The sequence below is a fragment of the Carcharhinus amblyrhynchos genome, chromosome 27 (genome assembly GCF_965287045.1).
Source record: "Carcharhinus amblyrhynchos chromosome 27, sCarAmb.v2.hapA, whole genome shotgun sequence".
Classification (NCBI taxonomy): domain Eukaryota; kingdom Metazoa; phylum Chordata; class Chondrichthyes; order Carcharhiniformes; family Carcharhinidae; genus Carcharhinus; species Carcharhinus amblyrhynchos.
In genome coordinates this window covers 38009573-38027125 of record NC_137350.1, presented here as the reverse complement: position 1 = coordinate 38027125, position 17553 = coordinate 38009573, and the positions used below count along the sequence as shown (strand labels likewise).

The window sequence follows — 17553 nt, the reverse complement described above, 5'->3', positions numbered from 1 at the left end:
CTGCAGAAATGTTCACTGATTAATCCCGCAGGTAATCAAGCTAAATTGTGATGGATTGTGGCACAAATTTGTCAAATTTATACTTGTCACTATACCTCTGATCACAATCAAATATATATATTCAGTTTTTTTTAAATGTTCATTAAGCAATTGAAATGTCAATAAATTAAGGAGAATGATAAATGTAATTGTAACCCTTTAATACTGTATGATAATCATAGCAGGAGAAAAGAAAACAATTAAATAAATAGTGACAAATTGCCCCTTAGTGTCAGGGGGATTAGCAAGACTATGTGGAGTTACGGGGATAGGGCTTGGATGGGATTATTGTCACTGCAGACTCAATGGGCCAAATGGCCTCATTCTGCACTGTGGGGATTCTATAATACTAAATCCTATTTCTCCAAACTAGAGATAAGAATCTGGGATCTTTACACTTGATTTGTAAGCCAGTTCTTTAACCAAAATCCTGTTTTATCAAATAGCAACTAGATACAGTGTTACAGAAAGTCTAAATTTTTATAGGAAACTTTCTCTGTCAGAGAAGATTAACGTTATTGTGTGATAGTAGCAAAGAAGTGATTTGCATTGGTATAGTTCTCCCTTTGCTACTACTCTAGGAGATCCTGTGAGCTCAGTGCCAACTAGTCTAGATTTTATTTCAAATTTTCTGCATTACCGTACCAAGTTGTGAAATGAGCTTTCGCGATTTGCTAAGTTAATGGGTAACCAGCTGTCTTCTCAAGAAAGAAGAACAAATTCTCTGCTACTTCGGATTGTAAGTGGCCTTGCTGCCTTGGCTTGTTGATGTAATTTAGTGGCTTGGTTAAAATTTTTATGCTCAATAATTAGGAGAAAGGAAGGTTTCCATATCCTGGGATTTCATATTTAGAAGTACTGTGTATCAGGGGTTGAGTGGGCATCACTAAGGCTTGCAAATTATTCACTACAAAGAGACAGGCCATTGGTCCTTCAACTGATGTTTATGTTCCACTTGACTCTCCCTCCACTCCTTCATCTAACCCCACCAGCTTATAACCATTCCTTTCTCCCTTGAATTTACCTAGAATGCATACAAGATAATCACCTGAAATATTTCTTGTGGTAGCGTGTTCTACTTTGTTGCCACTTTCTGGGCCAAAATGTTTGCCCTGAGTTCCTGATTGTATTTATTAATGACTAACTTCCATTAACTTGTGGTTGCGAAAGTAGCGGCAATGCATTGAGGGGAAGCTAAATAAGTATGTGAGGGAGAAACAGTGTGCTGTCTGGGCTAGAAAGAGGTGGGAGGAGGCTCACGTGCGTCATAGAAACAACCAGTTGGGCCAAATGGCCTCTTTGAAAGCTGAAAATATTAGTTTTTGGGAGGGTTTGATTCAGCTTAACAGCTGTTTGGTTCAGACTTGCCCACATTTTGACTCCTGAACCTAGAGCCCTAGCTTTGAAAAAAGTAACTTTGCAAGTCCTGCAACAGTAGTGTGCGTATATCAGTGACTCTTCTGAGTATATTGAGTGTACTGTACATGGGCGACACGGTGGCACATTGGTTAGCACTGCTGCCTCACAATGCCAGGGACCCAGGTTTGATTCCTGGCTTGTGTCATTGTCTGTGCAGAGTCTGCACATTCTCCCCGTGTCTGTGTGGGTTTCCTCCAGGTAGAACATAGAACATAGAACATTACAGCGCAGAACAGGCCCTTCGGCCCACGATGTTGCGCTGACCAGTTACAAAAACAATGACCCACTAGCCTATACCAATCCCTTTTCGTCCATAAACCTATCCACAGATCTCTTAAACGCCCCCAAACTAGGCGCATTTACAACTGCAGCAGGCAGGGCATTCCAATCCCTCACCACCCGCTGGGTAAAGAACCTACCCCTGACATCCGTCCTGTAGCTACCCCCCCTTAATTTAAAGCCATGCCCCCTCGTGCTAGCTTTCTCCATCCGAGGAAAAAGGCTATCACTATCCACCCTATCTAAACCTCTAATCATCTTATATGTTTCAATAAGATCCCCTCTTAGCCGCCTTCTTTCCAACGAAAACAACCCTAAATCCCTCAGTCTCTCCTCATAGGACCTCCCCACCATACCAGGCAGCATCCTAGTAAACCTCCTCTGCACCCTCTCCAAAGCCTCCACATCCTTCTTGTAATGTGGGGACCAGAACTGCACACAGTACTCCAAGTGCGGCCGCACCAGAGTAGTGTACAGTTGCAACATGACGCTGCGACTCCTAAATTCAATCCCCCTACCAATAAACGCCAAGACACCGTACGCCTTCTTAACAACCTTATCTACTTGATTCCCAACTTTCAGGGATCTATGTACACATACACCTAGATCCCTCTGTACTTCAGTTTCCTACCACAGTCCAAAAGACGTGCTGGTTAGGTATGTTAGCTGTACTAAATTCTCCCTCAATGTACTTGAAGTGGCACTGGAGTGTGGCGACCAGGGGATTTTCACAGTAACTGCAGAGCAGTGTTAATGTGAGCCTACTTAATAAACTTAAACTGCAAGGAGCCTGTACATGCAAGGATTTTTTTAAATTGTGAAAGTTGGATACAAGCCTAGTTTATTCAGCCTCTCCTCATAGCTCAACCCCCTCAACTCCGGTATCAGCCTAGTAAACCTCCTCTGCACTCCCTCCAGGGCCAAAATATCCTTGCGCAGGTGCGGCGCCCAAAACTGCACACAGTACTCCAGCTGCGGCCTCACCAATGCCCTATACAGCTGCAGCAAGACCTCCCTACTTTTATATTCAATCCCCCTCGCTATGAAGGCCAGCATCCCATTTGCCTTCCTGACCACCTGCTGCACCTGCAGACTGGGTTTTTGCGACTCATGCACAAGGACCCCGAGGTCCCTCTGCACCGTCGCCTGCTGCAGTTTTTCGCCACGTAAGTAATAGTCCTTCCTACCATTCTTCCTACCAAAGTGGACCACCTCACACTTGCCAACATTAAATTCCATTTGCCATTTCCTGGCCCATTCGCCCAGCCTATCTAGATCCTTCTGCAGACTCTCCACACCCTCCGCACAATTTGCCTTTCCCCCAATCTTGGTGTCATCAGCAAATTTCGACACCCTGCACTCGGTTCCCTCCTCCAGATCATCTATATAAATGGTAAATAGCTGAGGCCCCAGCACCGACCCCTGGGGCACCCCACTAGTCACCAACCGCCAATCCGAATAGCAAGTTGGGGTGAAAGCTGTATAGGGCATTGGTGAGGCCGCAGCTGGAGTACTGTGTGCAGTTTTGGGCGCCGCACCTGCGCAAGGATATTTTGGCCCTGGAGGGAGTGCAGAGGAGGTTTACTAGGCTGATACCGGAGTTGAGGGGATTGAGCTATGAGGAGAGGCTGAATAAACTAGGCTTGTACTCGTTAGAGTTTAGAAGAATGAGGGGAGATCTCATTGAGACGTATAAGATGATGAATGGGATGGATAGGATAGAGGTGGAGAGACTCTTCCCGCTCAAAAAAGACAGTAGGACTAGGGGGCACAGCCTCAAGATAAAGGGGAGGCGGTTTAGAACGGAGTTGAGGAGGAACTTCTTCACTCAAAGGGTGGTGAATCTCTGGAATTCTCTGCCCGTTGAAGTGGTGGAGGCTGCCTCGCTAAATATTTTTAAGAAGCGGGTTGATGGGTTCTTGATAAGAGAGGGGATTAAGGGTTATGGGGAGAGGGCGGGAAAGTGGAACTGAGCCACAACAGATCAGCCATGATCTTATTGAATGGCGGGGCAGGCTTGAAGGGCTAGATGGCCTACTCCTGCTCCTATTTCTTATGTTCTTATGTTCTTATGGATTAAGAGCCAAGAGTCGAAGTGCAAGGCACACTAAGGTTCAAATGAGCTGAAGAGGCGACCAGATAAATGGAAAGATAGTAGTTAGCTGCCATATAGACTGGAAAAGGAATTGACACTTGAGGGAAATTTGGTATCTGACGGCCGTCCATTCAGTGTTATAATAATGCAGGAAGGGCAAAGAGAGAGTACAAGGTTCACTGGGCTGAGGAGGAATTTTAAAAAGACTTGAATGTGTATCAAGCACTTTTCATGGCCTCAGGACTTCTGAAAGCACTTCACAGCTAATTAAATACTCTTGGAATCTATTCAGTGTTTGTAACGTAGGAAACAGTTTATGCACAGCAAGCTCCCACAAACAGCCATGTAATACTGACCAGTTAACCCATTTTGAGCTGTTGATTGAAGGATGTATTTTGGCCAGGACACCAGCTCTTCTTCACACAGTGCCTTGGTTTACCTTCTAACCTGAAAGCTGGTACCTCTGACAGTGCAGCATTCCCTCTGGGATGTCAGCCTGGAATTTAGAAAAATAGAGGAAAGCTCACAAGAACTATGAGAAGAGAAAGAACTTCTGTGTTCATCATACATCTCTTGATGGCGCGTCCCCACGAGATATAAACTTCAACTGATAATCAGCTGACCCAGTGTGGCAATTGTCTTGCCCTAACCTTTTGACAATGCAAGCATTGATGGAGTAACAGCAACACTATTATCAATAGTGCAGTTGCTGAACTAGAACTAACTGCCTTTTTATTAATCAAAACCGCACAATTTAAAGACTTCTGCTTCATCAATTCAGATTGCACATGCAGTATATATTTCTGAAGTGTCTATAGATTGTATAACTGGTAGAACAGCAAGGATGGTTGATTTTATAGGATGATTGCCTGTCTACTGAGTGACCCATGAGCTGATTAAATCACATGATGGAATCATTCATTTCTTATTTCTGTGTGAACCATCATGTACAGGGTAGTATTGTCTCCAGCAGAGATCTTTGTCTTGGTGCATAATAACCTGAGCCTGAATTGTCGGGTATTACTGAATCTATTATTTACACATATCTGAATTTGCTTTGTGTTGGCCTAATTGTGTCTACTGTTTTAGACAATGGAACCTCATTAGATAATTTTTCAATGATGAATTATTTTAAATATTTTAGACTATATTATGCTGCACGAGATTCTGTATCTTAGGGTAGTCCACTTTAAAAAAATTTGATTGGTTAGGACTAGCTTCACGTAGTATAGTCATATAAAAATCAGATGTACGTAGATACATGGTAATACAGAACTTGAGATATTGCTGAAAAAATGAGACATGCTGTCAAAGCTTTTCATCTGACGCTCATCAGGACAGATGAAAGAATACCAAATCTCAAAGGGAAGAGCAATTTATACTGCATGAGAAGAAGGTGCTGATTGATTGACAAGTGGACTCTGATTGGTAGAGATATTGCAATAGGAACAATTTTTTTTTTAATTCAAATCAGGCAAGTTGACTGTGATTAAAGCATTGCCATGGGAAATAAACCAGGGAATGGCTGTTCACCAAGCTTCTGTTTAGTTGAAAAAGGCACAATAAATGGACATCTGTTTGTTTGCAAAGGGCATGGTTTTGTACGTGAACATACCTTGCTTCCAACACTTGTAAGTGAGCCATGCTGCAAGCCAACCTGATGATCTTAAATTAGTTCTTAGTGTCATTCTAAGCACAATCAATAATGTTTAATATGTGTTGCTCAATCATGGAATCACACCTAATGTTGGATACTGTTTTGATTTTACAAGGAATGGGCTATTTGAGCACTGTTTAATGTGATTCACCAGTCATTGGGCCTGCTCACCTGGCATCACTCTGGCACTGAAATTAATTTACCACATTAATCATTTGTGTGAGAGGCAGATCATCTTTTTGGCTTGACAACAGCATCCTGGAAGTAGCAAATACCACTCCTGGTGTTACTGCATGGTAGCTGCATGAAATGGCTTCTTTCATGTATTGCTCGGGTTTTTGAGGTACCTTGCCCTTCCAGGGAAATCTGAGGGAGTCTGGGCACTGTTCAGGACTGAAGATTGTGGCCTTGGACTCATTCTTTGGTTTGCACGATGTACAAGAAGCAGTGATCTGATGGGGGTAGATACTATCCCGCAGGATATCTTTGCTCCTTTCAGCATCAAACTTGCATGCTGATCAAATGGATCTGGCCCTATTTATGTGGTTGCTGATTAGGCCAAATTTATTGCATTTACGACTGTAGGAATCTCAGTAGGTATGTTAACTAGTGAAGGTGGGCTGTGGTAGAAGTAGGAGAGGAGCCATTGGCAAATTTTTCAACTGGCACTTTGAGGAAAAGGTTTGTCTGTTCCATTTCGAAGGTGAATTTGAGTCCAGGATGCAGCCCATGTGGTATTTGAGGAAATTATTGAATGCAGCTGCAGATTCGAACCTAAAAAATGTATAATCTGTGTATTAGAAATATACAAGCTGTAGAAGGTATGGGGTCATTCCATTGATGGGGTGTTTCTCATGGAAACCAATGAAGACATTAAAGTGAGATCTGGGCCTAGAGGGGATTCTGTGGCAATAAAGTTGATTTAAGCCGACGTGTGTCACTAAAACTGAATTCAGCAAGTTCAACGAATACGGTTTCAGACAATGGTGCTACTTCTAGATCAATAGGATATAGTGACATGCTACTAATGCCCATGACTCCTTTGAGTGGTGCCTTAGTGAATAGGCTAGCAAAGTTGAAAGAGACATGGACAAAGTATTGCTATTGATAGGTAAGTCATGTATAGTCTTTGCAGAGGTGCAGGAATCCTTCACTATCGTGTACGTGAAAAACTTGCTGAAAACAGATTGTAGCATCCCATTCAATCATTTGGTCAATTCATGTTCTGCAGAACAAATCTGTAAGATAGGGTGCAAAGGGCACCACTTTCTTGAGCAGCCCATACGTGTGGGGAACAGTGAACCTTGAGAACGTGTCCCATCGTCTACACCACCAGGCAGGTTGTCATTCTTGCACAAGTCCAACAAACACTTTGTAACTTGCTTTTGAACAGGACTGTGTGGTCATACTTAGTGATGGGTCTACTGGATACAGTTTTGGACCCATCAGTAAGGATGGTGTGCATTTTGTCAATACGGTAATCATAAATGTATATTCATATCCCTTTGTCAGTCTTACAGATGTGTGTATCTGGTTGACCATGAGACATTTGCAATGCATGTGAAAATCGGCCATGTTGGATAACTGGCAACATGAGTACAAAGCTTTGAAAACATGTCTCTTTTAATCAGTCATCAATATGCATTTTCTTGGTTTCTGAATTATTGTTGTATTGAATTCTTAATTCTGTTTTAGGAGCATTATGTTACGACTTTCTGATGTTGGAGGCAGAATATTATGTGGATGTCCATATACACAGGATTCAATTAGTATGTAATTTCGGCTTTGTACCTGTAACAATGCATTTCTATACCTTGTTGCATTTGTGCTGTTTAGAGAATCATGCAGCCATTAAGCCCATCATGCCTATTCTAGTTCTTTGAAAGTAATACCCAATTGGTCCCACTGTCCTGCTCTCTAATTATAAGATTACAATTTTTTAAATATTAATTCGTAGGAAATGGGTGTCGCTATCTGGCCAGTATTTATTGTGGTGGGGTAAAATTCTGGCCAATGTAGAGAATCTGGTCCACTGCAAGAGCTGGAAATATCTAGTTTAACTTGACTCCACACAATAAAATGGACTTATTGGCTATGCCATTATGGAGTCGTCTGTTGTAAATTGAGGTCGTTCTGACAAAACGATGAATAGAAACTAACATAGAAACGCTGGTTAAAATAGTAGAAATATACCCATATGTTCTATTGTCCCTTTATAGGGTTGTACTGAGGGGGGCAGCACAACAGAGCATCCACTCCAGAAAGAGATTGCAAGTTTAAAGGCTAAGCTACTGACAGGAAAGTCTTGCTATGTACAAAAGTATAAGGAGTGCCAGAGACTGCACAAACAGATCGACAAGTTGAAAGCATTATTGGTAGGTTTGTAGGACTTCTGTCTAAAAATAAGCAGTTTACGTGAGAATTGTAGGAAGAAGTTATCGTATTTCTATTTCAAAACAAAACCTTTACACGTATCCCACGTATTCCCAAACTCCAACAACATAGCTCTGATTATAAATGAGATTAATTGTTCAATATGGTGTCCTGTTCTGGGCTGTTTGATATATTATTGTCCCTGAAGTCTCAGACTCTCCTGATTTAAGTCCAAGTGTTCCTTATCACAGGAAAATGGAACACTTTCCATTTCAGGCTCCCAACATCAAAGTCAAGTAAGTTGAGACCCGTTGGGGTATAATGAAATGCCACAGTAATGTCCTGTCTACTTCACCCGCACTTTGGCCCAGGAGGAACAGGTCAGTTCCGGTAGTGGTTCAATGTGGCATTTTTCCATTCCTCTTCAGTTAACCTGTGATCTCGCTGAGCAATTTATTGCCAATCCAGTGCTGAATTAAGAGGCACTTAATGGCAAAAACCCACACCTACTGAGAAAGTACTGATTTAAAAGCAAATTACTGTGGATGCTAGAATCTGAAACAAAATAAGAAAATGCTAGAAAATCTCAGCAGGTCTGACACCATCTGTGGACAGGGAATAGAGAGCCAATGTTTCAAGTTTGGATGATTTGATGAAGAGGCTTTGAAAAAGTGTCATCCAGACACGAAACATTAGCTTTGTACTCTTGCCACAGATGTTGGAAGACCTGGACTGAGACTGAGTCAGCATTCATTTCAATATTTGGGACCAGTTTGTGAAAGAAGCAAAGGCTTGTTTTGTCTCCTCCGGGGATGGGCCCTTGCTTGTGGGCAGTTGCCTTTTCACAGGAGATACTCTATCAGCAGACATTTTCTGTTAGTTCAGGTTTTCCAGAGAATTATCAAGAAAGGCCTGAAGAAATGAAGGTGAGCTGTGGATTGCTGAATTAGGTATGACACTGTTCCCACCCTCCCTGAGCCTCCAGGTTTATGGTCTAGAAGGTAATTGGACCATTGACTCATAGACCTGAGTATAGGGTACAGCACAGAGGAATGTACACTCTGTACAAAGGCATTTATTGTTCGAGCCTGCAGATTGGGACCATGCGCAAGGACCTTGCCCTGCGCCTGAACGCTGAACCATTTGTGGATCAAGGTCAGAATATGGGATTGAAATGAAGTAGCAAACCGTTCCATTTCTCTGTACCAAATAAGCATCATACCAACAGTTTGTTTTTAATAAGGTGAACAAGAACTCAAGAGTTAGATTTTGTGAAATTGTGCTCTGATCCAACTCTTTCATGAAGATAATGCAGAGATTCTGGCCACTGTATTAGCTGGATCTGCCTAGTTCCATTTAACTTGACTCCACACTATGAAATGCACCAATTGACTGAACCATTAGGGAGTCCATTGTAACGTAGTGGTCTTTCTGACAATGTGCCAAGCCAGAAGCTTGTTCTTAATGATGGGAAACCTGAAAAAAAAAATATTGTATTAAGAATTCCTTATACACAAGCCATACACCGTTGAAGTGGGCAGGAAGGTCAACTCTCAAGTCTTTGCAGAATCCATCATTGTTGCTCCAAGTTCAACAATCAAATTGTTGCACTCTCCTTTTAGTTCTGCTTCACTTCCTGCACTCCCCTTGGAGAGAGAAAGAGGGATAAAATTCCCAAAATTTTCAGTTGTTCCAGAAACTTGGCGATACTGCGGCTTACTCCCAAATCTCTGGCAATCTTATCAGCCGACTGTGATAAGACCATTTCCCACCAGATGGAATGATTGACTGGCAGTTCCACCTTTCCCTTCCTCCTGACTGCGGGGATGATGCATATTTGAATGTATGAATAGTTTTTGTTAAGAGATCATCTTTGTGGTTGTGTATAAACAATCATTGTTTTCTGTGCAATAGGAAGACAAGAATAAATGCCACTCTCCAATCAAGGAGATTGTTGAGATCACAGAAAATGCAGAGACAGGTAGAGGAGCAGAATGATTAGAGGAATTTAAATTAGGACAAATAGCATTCGAAAATTGTCTTGTACGGTACTGCAAAATAGACGATTTTGGATCGAGTGCTCTTTATACACAGTGCCTGATCGTCAGGTTCATTGCAATCAGTAGAATTACATCAGATGCTGGATGAAACAGGCGAGCAGCCCAGTATCACCCACTTTACATTCCCACACCAGATAGACTTCTGCTCAATAATCTTTAATTGCTGCCAATACACTGTCATACAAGCATGAAAAGTGTCTACAAAATTCAAGACATTTTCACTAGAAATCACAGACATAAATATCCCAGGTTAGGATTCTAAAGCATTCCCAGAATTTTAATAATGTTGGATCTATCTTTTTAATGTCTGCCTATGCACAGATGTACTGCTAAGTTGAAATGTTCTAGTGTCTTCTCACTCTAGACCTCACCGCAGTATATACTTAGCTCACTGAGTACCTCTGATGGCAAAAAACTGCATTGCAAAAGAAAATAGGCTTTGTGCTACACCTGGATCTGTTATAACTGGGACCAGCCTGCCTACAAAAGTAAATTGCAACATTATTTCTAAATTTGGTTTTTTTTCATCCTTTAGAAACAGTGCAGCAAAGACAGTCTTCATTACATCATGATTCTTCAGAAGGAAAAGACTTGTATTTATACAGTGATTTTCACAACTCTCAGGGTATCCCAGAGCACTTTGTTTTTCTGTAATGTAGGAAATACAGTAGTCAACTTATGCACTGCAGGCTCCCACAAACAGCATTGTTGATCTATTTTAGTGATGTTGGCTGAAGGATAAAGTATTGACCAGGGTATCAAGAGAACTCAGTTACGATTGGAACTTTTACCTCCAGCTCAATGGGGCAAACTTCTCATCTGAAAGAGGGCACCTTTATCAATGCAATGCTCCCTCATTCCCATGCTAGAATGTTAGCCTAGCTAACGCACTCTGAGAGGAACATATTATCTTCTGACACCAAGATATAAGTGCTCCCACTGAGCCCCGGCTAGTTTGTGTTTGCATAGTTGAGGACTTGGTCCCATTGTACAAAACCTGCTTGATTCTTAATTGGGACAAAGCTGCTGTGATAAAGGAGCAAAATGTGCTGCGGCAAGGGAATATTGTAGCAAAGAATAGTTTAATTACTTGAATATTTAGTTCTTCATTTTCCAAACACTTACTTTAGCTAAATCAAAAATGCTTGCTAGTTTGAGTAAAAGGACAGCAACAGTTTTTTCTTCTCAAGACTTCAGATTTTCAAATCTCCTTTATTGTGGAGAGGTTTCATTGAGAACATTTAGCCAATTCACAAATGCAGCATTACTGGGAGAAGAAAACAATTCTTATTTGTTGGGACGTGCACGTTGCAGTTTCTCTGAAATTGAATTTCAGCTCCTAACCTTCGCCTCTTCCTCTCCACATCATCCCCTCTTCCCTCCTATGCTTTTTGTGTCTTAAACTGAGTTGGCACATCCTCTTCGGTCTAGGCTGGTGCATTTCCTGAACTTCGAGTAGATTTATTTTCTTCACACAGAGATGCTGAATTTTTCAAGCAAAACTGAAAATATTGGGAATGCACGGCCTGGTCAGTAAGAATTGGATCAAATCTAATGGAAATTCCAACTCTAAACATTAAACTGTCTTAGAGTGCTGTAAGGGATCTCTCCCTTTCTGATGCTGAGTATCCTGCTGTACATTTTCAATGTTTGCAATAGAATGAAATTTGATCAGTTTGGGTTTTGCTGTACGTTTGGATAACACGCTAGAGGCTGTCACTAGACTTATAAGACTCGAATAGTCAGTTTCCTTGTCTTCCTGTTTCCTTACCTTGTGTTTTTTTTTGCTCTACAAAAAGCAGCCAGTTCAGGGGGGGTGTCTGTGCAGCTGCCTGGGACTGAATTAGCAGAAATAAAATCAAAGCTTGGGGACAGAACAGAGAAGGCAATGGTGAGTGACTTGCATACTGCTGGGTTTATATAGATGCTGCAGATTTGTGCCAATTGCTCACATTTTGTTCACTAGACCAGTATAATCTCATAGCAAGAAAGAGGCCATTGAGCCCATGATGTCTGTACTAGCTCTGTGAAAAAGCGATCTAATTATCTCATTTCTCCCCTACTACTCCAAATCCTTTTCCCATAGTCTTGCAAATTTCTCTTTTACCAAGTATTTATCCAAATCCCTTTTGAAAGTTGCAATTGTATCTGCTCCGGCAGTGCTTTGCAGGTTGTAACAACTTGCTACTGTCAGGAAACAGGTTTAAGTGACTTCTATTTGTATTGTTAAATATTAGAAATAAGGTATGTACTTTCGTATATGAAAGAGTACAATTCTAGTTAGATGCATGTTCAGTGAGAAGTCTCATGTATGGGGGTTTTGGTTTCAGTTCAAACTGTATTTCTACTGTATTGAGAGAGTGATGGTGGAAAAAATAAGCACAAGCTTGGGGAAAGAATTCAGTGTTGCTTTGCAACCAGGGGCTGCTTTTAGGAGAAAACCTTTTGAGTTTATTGTTTTACTAGATCCAGGCAGTTGGTACAGGAACCTAGAGAGGGAACAACTCTTAGCTCTGCTAGAAGCAGGAAGCAGAACAATGGAGAAGTGTGCTTGAAAGCAAGCTCCATTGCTCCGAAGGACATTTGCTTCTAGAAACCAAGGAGTGGAAAATAAGCTACAGAACTATTGAAGTATAAAGGCACACAGAGGAACTGCAATTGGAACAGGATGCTGATTATTGAAGGTAAAGTCAGACCTGGGAAGAGAAGAGCTGATGGTATTGGCTGCAGAAAAGCCATATATCACAAGTTTGGTGTTCTTATTTCAAGCCATTGAAAACAGTATTCTGTTGGGGATTGAGAATCCGAGTTTTTTGTTTAAAAATTTGGATGCCTACTGCAATTCAAGACAATGTAATAATGAAAGGGCAGTTGGAAAATCTGGAGAAAGATCCTTGCTAAAACAGCTGAAAGAAAGCCTTGTTTGAAAGGATAATTGGAAAACCCAGGAGGTGGATCACTGATGAAAATAACAGAGAGGAAGTATTGGTTTTGATGAAAATGTGCATTTTTGAATGTGGGATTCGGAAGCACTCACGTCATAATCATCTGGGGGAATGTTGAGGAGAAATCCATGGAAAATTGAGTGGTATCTGCCAATTCATTTCAGAGTGGAGTGTTATCTGACCACAGTCAGCCTGTTGGGTTACAGGGACTGTGTCTTACTGAGAATGTTATAGCATAAGACATATTCTGTACTCTGTGTTATCAAAGAGCAGTACAGCACAGGAACAGGCCCTTTGGCCCACCAAGTCTGTGCTGACACAAATACCTCTCAAATCTAATATTTTCTTGCCTCTGCATGGTCCATATCCTTCTACTCTCTGCCTATTCATGAACCTATCCAGATGCCTCTTGAACATTGTTATAGAATCTGCTTCCACCACCTCCTCCAGCAACACAATCCAGGCATTCAACACCCTCTGTGTGAAAAACTTGCCCCTTAAATCTCCTTTTAACTCCCCCCTCACTTTCAGCCTAGACCACCAAGTAATTGACCCTCCGCCCTGGGAAAAAGACTCTGTCAATCCACTCCATCAAAGCCTGTCATAATCTTGTAAACTTCTATCAGGTCCTCCCTTATCCCCTGACATTCCAACGGAAACAATCCCAAGTCTGCTCAACCTTTCTCCATAGTCCATATCCTCCAAACCAGGCGACGTCCTGGTAAATCTCTTCTGCACCCTTTCCAGTGCATCAACATCCTTCCGGTAGTGTGGCGACCAGAATTGTACACAGTACGCTGAATACAGCCTAACCAAAGTCTTAGACAAGCTAAAACATGATTTTCCTATTCCTATATTTTACTAAAGTCCATATTCATTAATATTGCAGCATGTGTTAAGTGGGAGTGAAGGAGTGTTGTGTTACAGTCAAACTTTTCATGTTCAACAAGTGTTTAATTTTGTTATTAAAAGTTAATCGGTAACCCTGTGACTCTGTTCTGCCATGTTTCCAAAAAATTAAAAGTTGTGCTCTTTTGAGCAAGGTTTCTATTTTGGGATCTTTCCATCCAATTATAACACTGAGTGGGATTGCAACACTGTGCAAAAATAAACTCTCTTCCTTTCTTTCTCTCTCGGCCTCGAGGCAATTATCTTAAATCACAGAATCCCTTGCAATATAGAAAGACCTATCAAGTCTGCACTGGCTCCCTGAAAGAGAATTCTACCTAAATCCCCTGCCTTATCCCTATAACATTGTACTTTCTTTATTTTCAGATAGCAATCCAATTCCTGTTTGAATAGATCAATCAGACCTGCCTCCACCATTCTCTCAGGAAGTTTGTTCCAGACTCCAGCCATCCTCTGGGCAAAAATAATTATCGTCACATCTGCGCATTGTTTGGAATCTGTGCCCTCAAGGTCTTGATGTATCCTGTCCATATCCCTCAGTATCTTGAATATCATTATAGCAGCACGGTGGCACAGTGGTCAGCACTGTTGCCTCACAGCGCCAGGGACCCAGGTTCGATTTCCAGCTTGCGTCACTGTCTGTGTGGAAACTGCACATTCTCCCAGTGTCTGTGTGGGTTTCCTCCGGGTGCTCCAGGTTCCTCCCACAGTTTCAAAGCTGTGCAGGTTAGGTGCATTGGCCATGCTAAATTCTCCCTCAGAGTACCCGAACAGGCACTGGAGTGTGACAACTAGTGGATTTTCACAGTAACTTCATTGAAGTGTTAATTTAGACCTATCTGTGACACTTTATTAATAATCTTTAATCTCGTCTCCTCTTAGCCTTTTCTCCAAGGAAGAGAGACCCAATCTATCCTTATAGCTACAGATCATACGATCATTCTCGTGAATCTCCTCTTTACTGCCTCCAAATCAGTGCACTCTGGTTAGTGATGCCTCTCCCCCCTGCCCCAAAATCACTGGAAACAGTTTCTTCCAATCTATTCTTGTGAAAACTCCTTTGTGATTTTGAACATTGAGGATGATCCATGTTTGAAGTATGAGTTCCCACAGTCCGATAGGAATGCAGAGAGCTCTGGACAATGGAGAACGTCACACACTGAGCATGTGGAGCGCTATGCCAGTTATTCGTTGAGCAAACCTGGGGTATGATCTGAAGGGGGGTGGGGGGGGAGTGGGCAGGGAGGCAGAATATCTACTGAGATGTCAGCAAGAATGTGGGCACATTATCACCTCCAGATCACACTCCATTCTTACTTAGACATATATTGGCTATTCTTTCATTGATGGATTAACCACCTCATCCTAAGAATGCCACTGAAGCACCATTAGCGCACAAACTGCACTAGTTCAAGCAGGTGGCACAATACCACCTTCTTAAGGGCAATAGGGATGGGGAATTAAAAACTGGCAATACCAGTAACCACGAATAAAGGCATTTTCAAAAAATATTTATATTCTATTTGGAGCCGCACTATTATTTGAAGAGTTTAATTTATTCAGTGGATATGAAATGTTCATTCTGGCACTGGCCCAGGTGACGTTAAATGTGAGCTCAAAAACCTGAGTAAAGTTTTTAAAGTTTATTTATTAGTGTCACAAGTCAGCTTACATTAACACTGCAATGGAGTTACTATGAAAATCCCTTAGTCACCACATTCTGCTGCCTGTTTGAGTACACTGAGGGAGAATTTAACATGCCCAATGCACCTAACCAGCGCATCTTTGAGAAGGAAACTGGAGCACCCGGAGCAAACCCAAGCAGACACAAGGAGAACATGCGGACTCTGCATAGACAGATACCCAAAGCAGGAATTGACACTGGGTCCCTGGTGCTGTGAGGCAGTAGTGCTAACCACTGTGTGATGTTACGTGACATTACATAGTCCAATATTCTTTGAAATGTAGTGCTGTTTCTTGGCTGCTGTTAGAAGATAAATTGAAGCTGAATTCAGACCTGACGGTTGTTGGATTTCACTGCTTTTGTTTTGTGTTTGTTCAGGAATTTCCAAACATTTTCTAAGATTGTGTTGTGTTGCGATTGCCTTCATAGCAACTGTCATTTATGTAGCAATATTTCATTGCATAATCAGATTAGAATGAAAACACAAAGTGATATGAGGGACAAGTGACCAAATGTTTGTTGAAAAAGGTAGATTTTAATGAGCGACTTAAAGGAGGAGAGAGCGGTAGAGAGGATAAGGGAGCAAAATCTAATGTAGAATGCACGTCTCTGATCAGTGAACAAAGCATTCACCAACAAAGGGCAATCTGAAATTGAAAAACAATGAACAGGAAGTAAATTTCTGTAAATCATTGAAATATATTTTGCTTCTTTTAGGTTAGGTTTAAAGAAATTGAGCATGAACTTGACTCTAAGACCCATATCGTGGACATTCGCACAATGGAAGTGGCTGATTTACAAGAAGAGATCAAGGTGGGTTTTGTGGGATTTGCATTCAGTTTTGTATTCATGTCAACACCAAAAAACTTGCATTTATATAACCACTTTAACATAGCGAAGCGTCTCAAACAGCTTCCAGAGAATATTATTTTTTTAAATGACACTGAGCCACGTTAGACGATAATAGATGGAGTGACCAAAAGCTCAGACAGAGAGCTGAGTTTTAAGGAGTGTCTGGAAAGGAAAAAAGAGAAAGGGTAAAGAGGTTTGCAGAGGAAATTCCAGAACTTAGGGACCAGGCAGCTGATGTCATGGCTCCCTTTGATGCAGTGACAAAAGTTGGGAATGTGGAAAAGGCTAGGATTGGCGGAGTGCCAAGATCCCAGAGGGATGATGGAGTTAACAGGCTGGAGGATGGGCAAGGCCAAGAGACTCGTAATTGACGATGAGCATCCTAAAGGAGAGCTGGCGATATCACAGAGACCACAGCTTTCTGAACCTGGATCTTCCATACATGTGAACGTATTGTAGTGATGGTCCCTGAGCAAGGTCCCGGCCAAGATCCCGAAATTTATTACTCGCCGTCCCTACATCGGGAACTATTTCAGCACAAGCTCCAGTTAGTTAAATTCTGGATGAGGTACCCCCAAATTGTTACGTCCCCAGGTGAGGTGGGATGAACTGGCTCCCTTTTCTTTATTCAACCACTAGGTTGGGCACAACAAGATTACTTCAGAAAGGATCCCTTCCCTTCCTTTTTCCAGTCGCTATGTATTTAAGTTTTAAAGGGGGAAAATTTAACCATGCTATCTTCAGTTAAAGAAAGGGTGAGTTTATTAGCTGCTAAAATGGGAGGTAAATACTAAATTGCAAGCACGTACATACACACACATCTGAAATGTGAAGCGAGCCCAAAAATAAGCTTTATAAAAATATGTACAAATCATTCTCTGACTTGCCCATGAAGCGTAGATGGTGAAGCGTGGGCAGTTTTGAATTGATGATTCTTCTGGCACTGACTCAGCAGAACGCTAGCTGTTTTGAGATTCCAGAGTTCTGAAGTTCAGCTGAAAATAGTTGTCCTGTTTCCTCTTTAGCTGCAGCTTTGTTGATTTCTCTTGCTTCAACAATCAGAATGAGGGGGAGACATTTATTTCACGTGCTAGAGCAGCAGTGACTAGTGCTGCCTTTCCTTACTTCTATGTCAGATACTCTGACACACCCAGCACTAGTCCACGCAGACCACATTTTGTAAGTGGCTTTTTATCCCAGGCTCTTGTGTATTAGTTGAGGGGGCGGGGGGTGCGAGGAGG

General features: G+C 41.8%; 1 protein-coding gene across 2 annotated transcripts in view; it reads left to right on the top strand.

Annotated features, from left to right (window-relative positions):
• LOC145359139 (uncharacterized) overlaps positions 1-17553 on the top strand; it is a 64167-nt gene that overhangs the window by 33940 nt on the left and 12674 nt on the right. For both annotated transcript variants that reach the window (XM_080213550.1, XM_080213551.1), the window contains exon 12: positions 16178-16273. In XM_080213550.1, coding sequence (XP_080069676.1) covers positions 16178-16273 — 96 coding nt within the window. The remainder of the gene's footprint in view (positions 1-16177; positions 16274-17553) is intronic.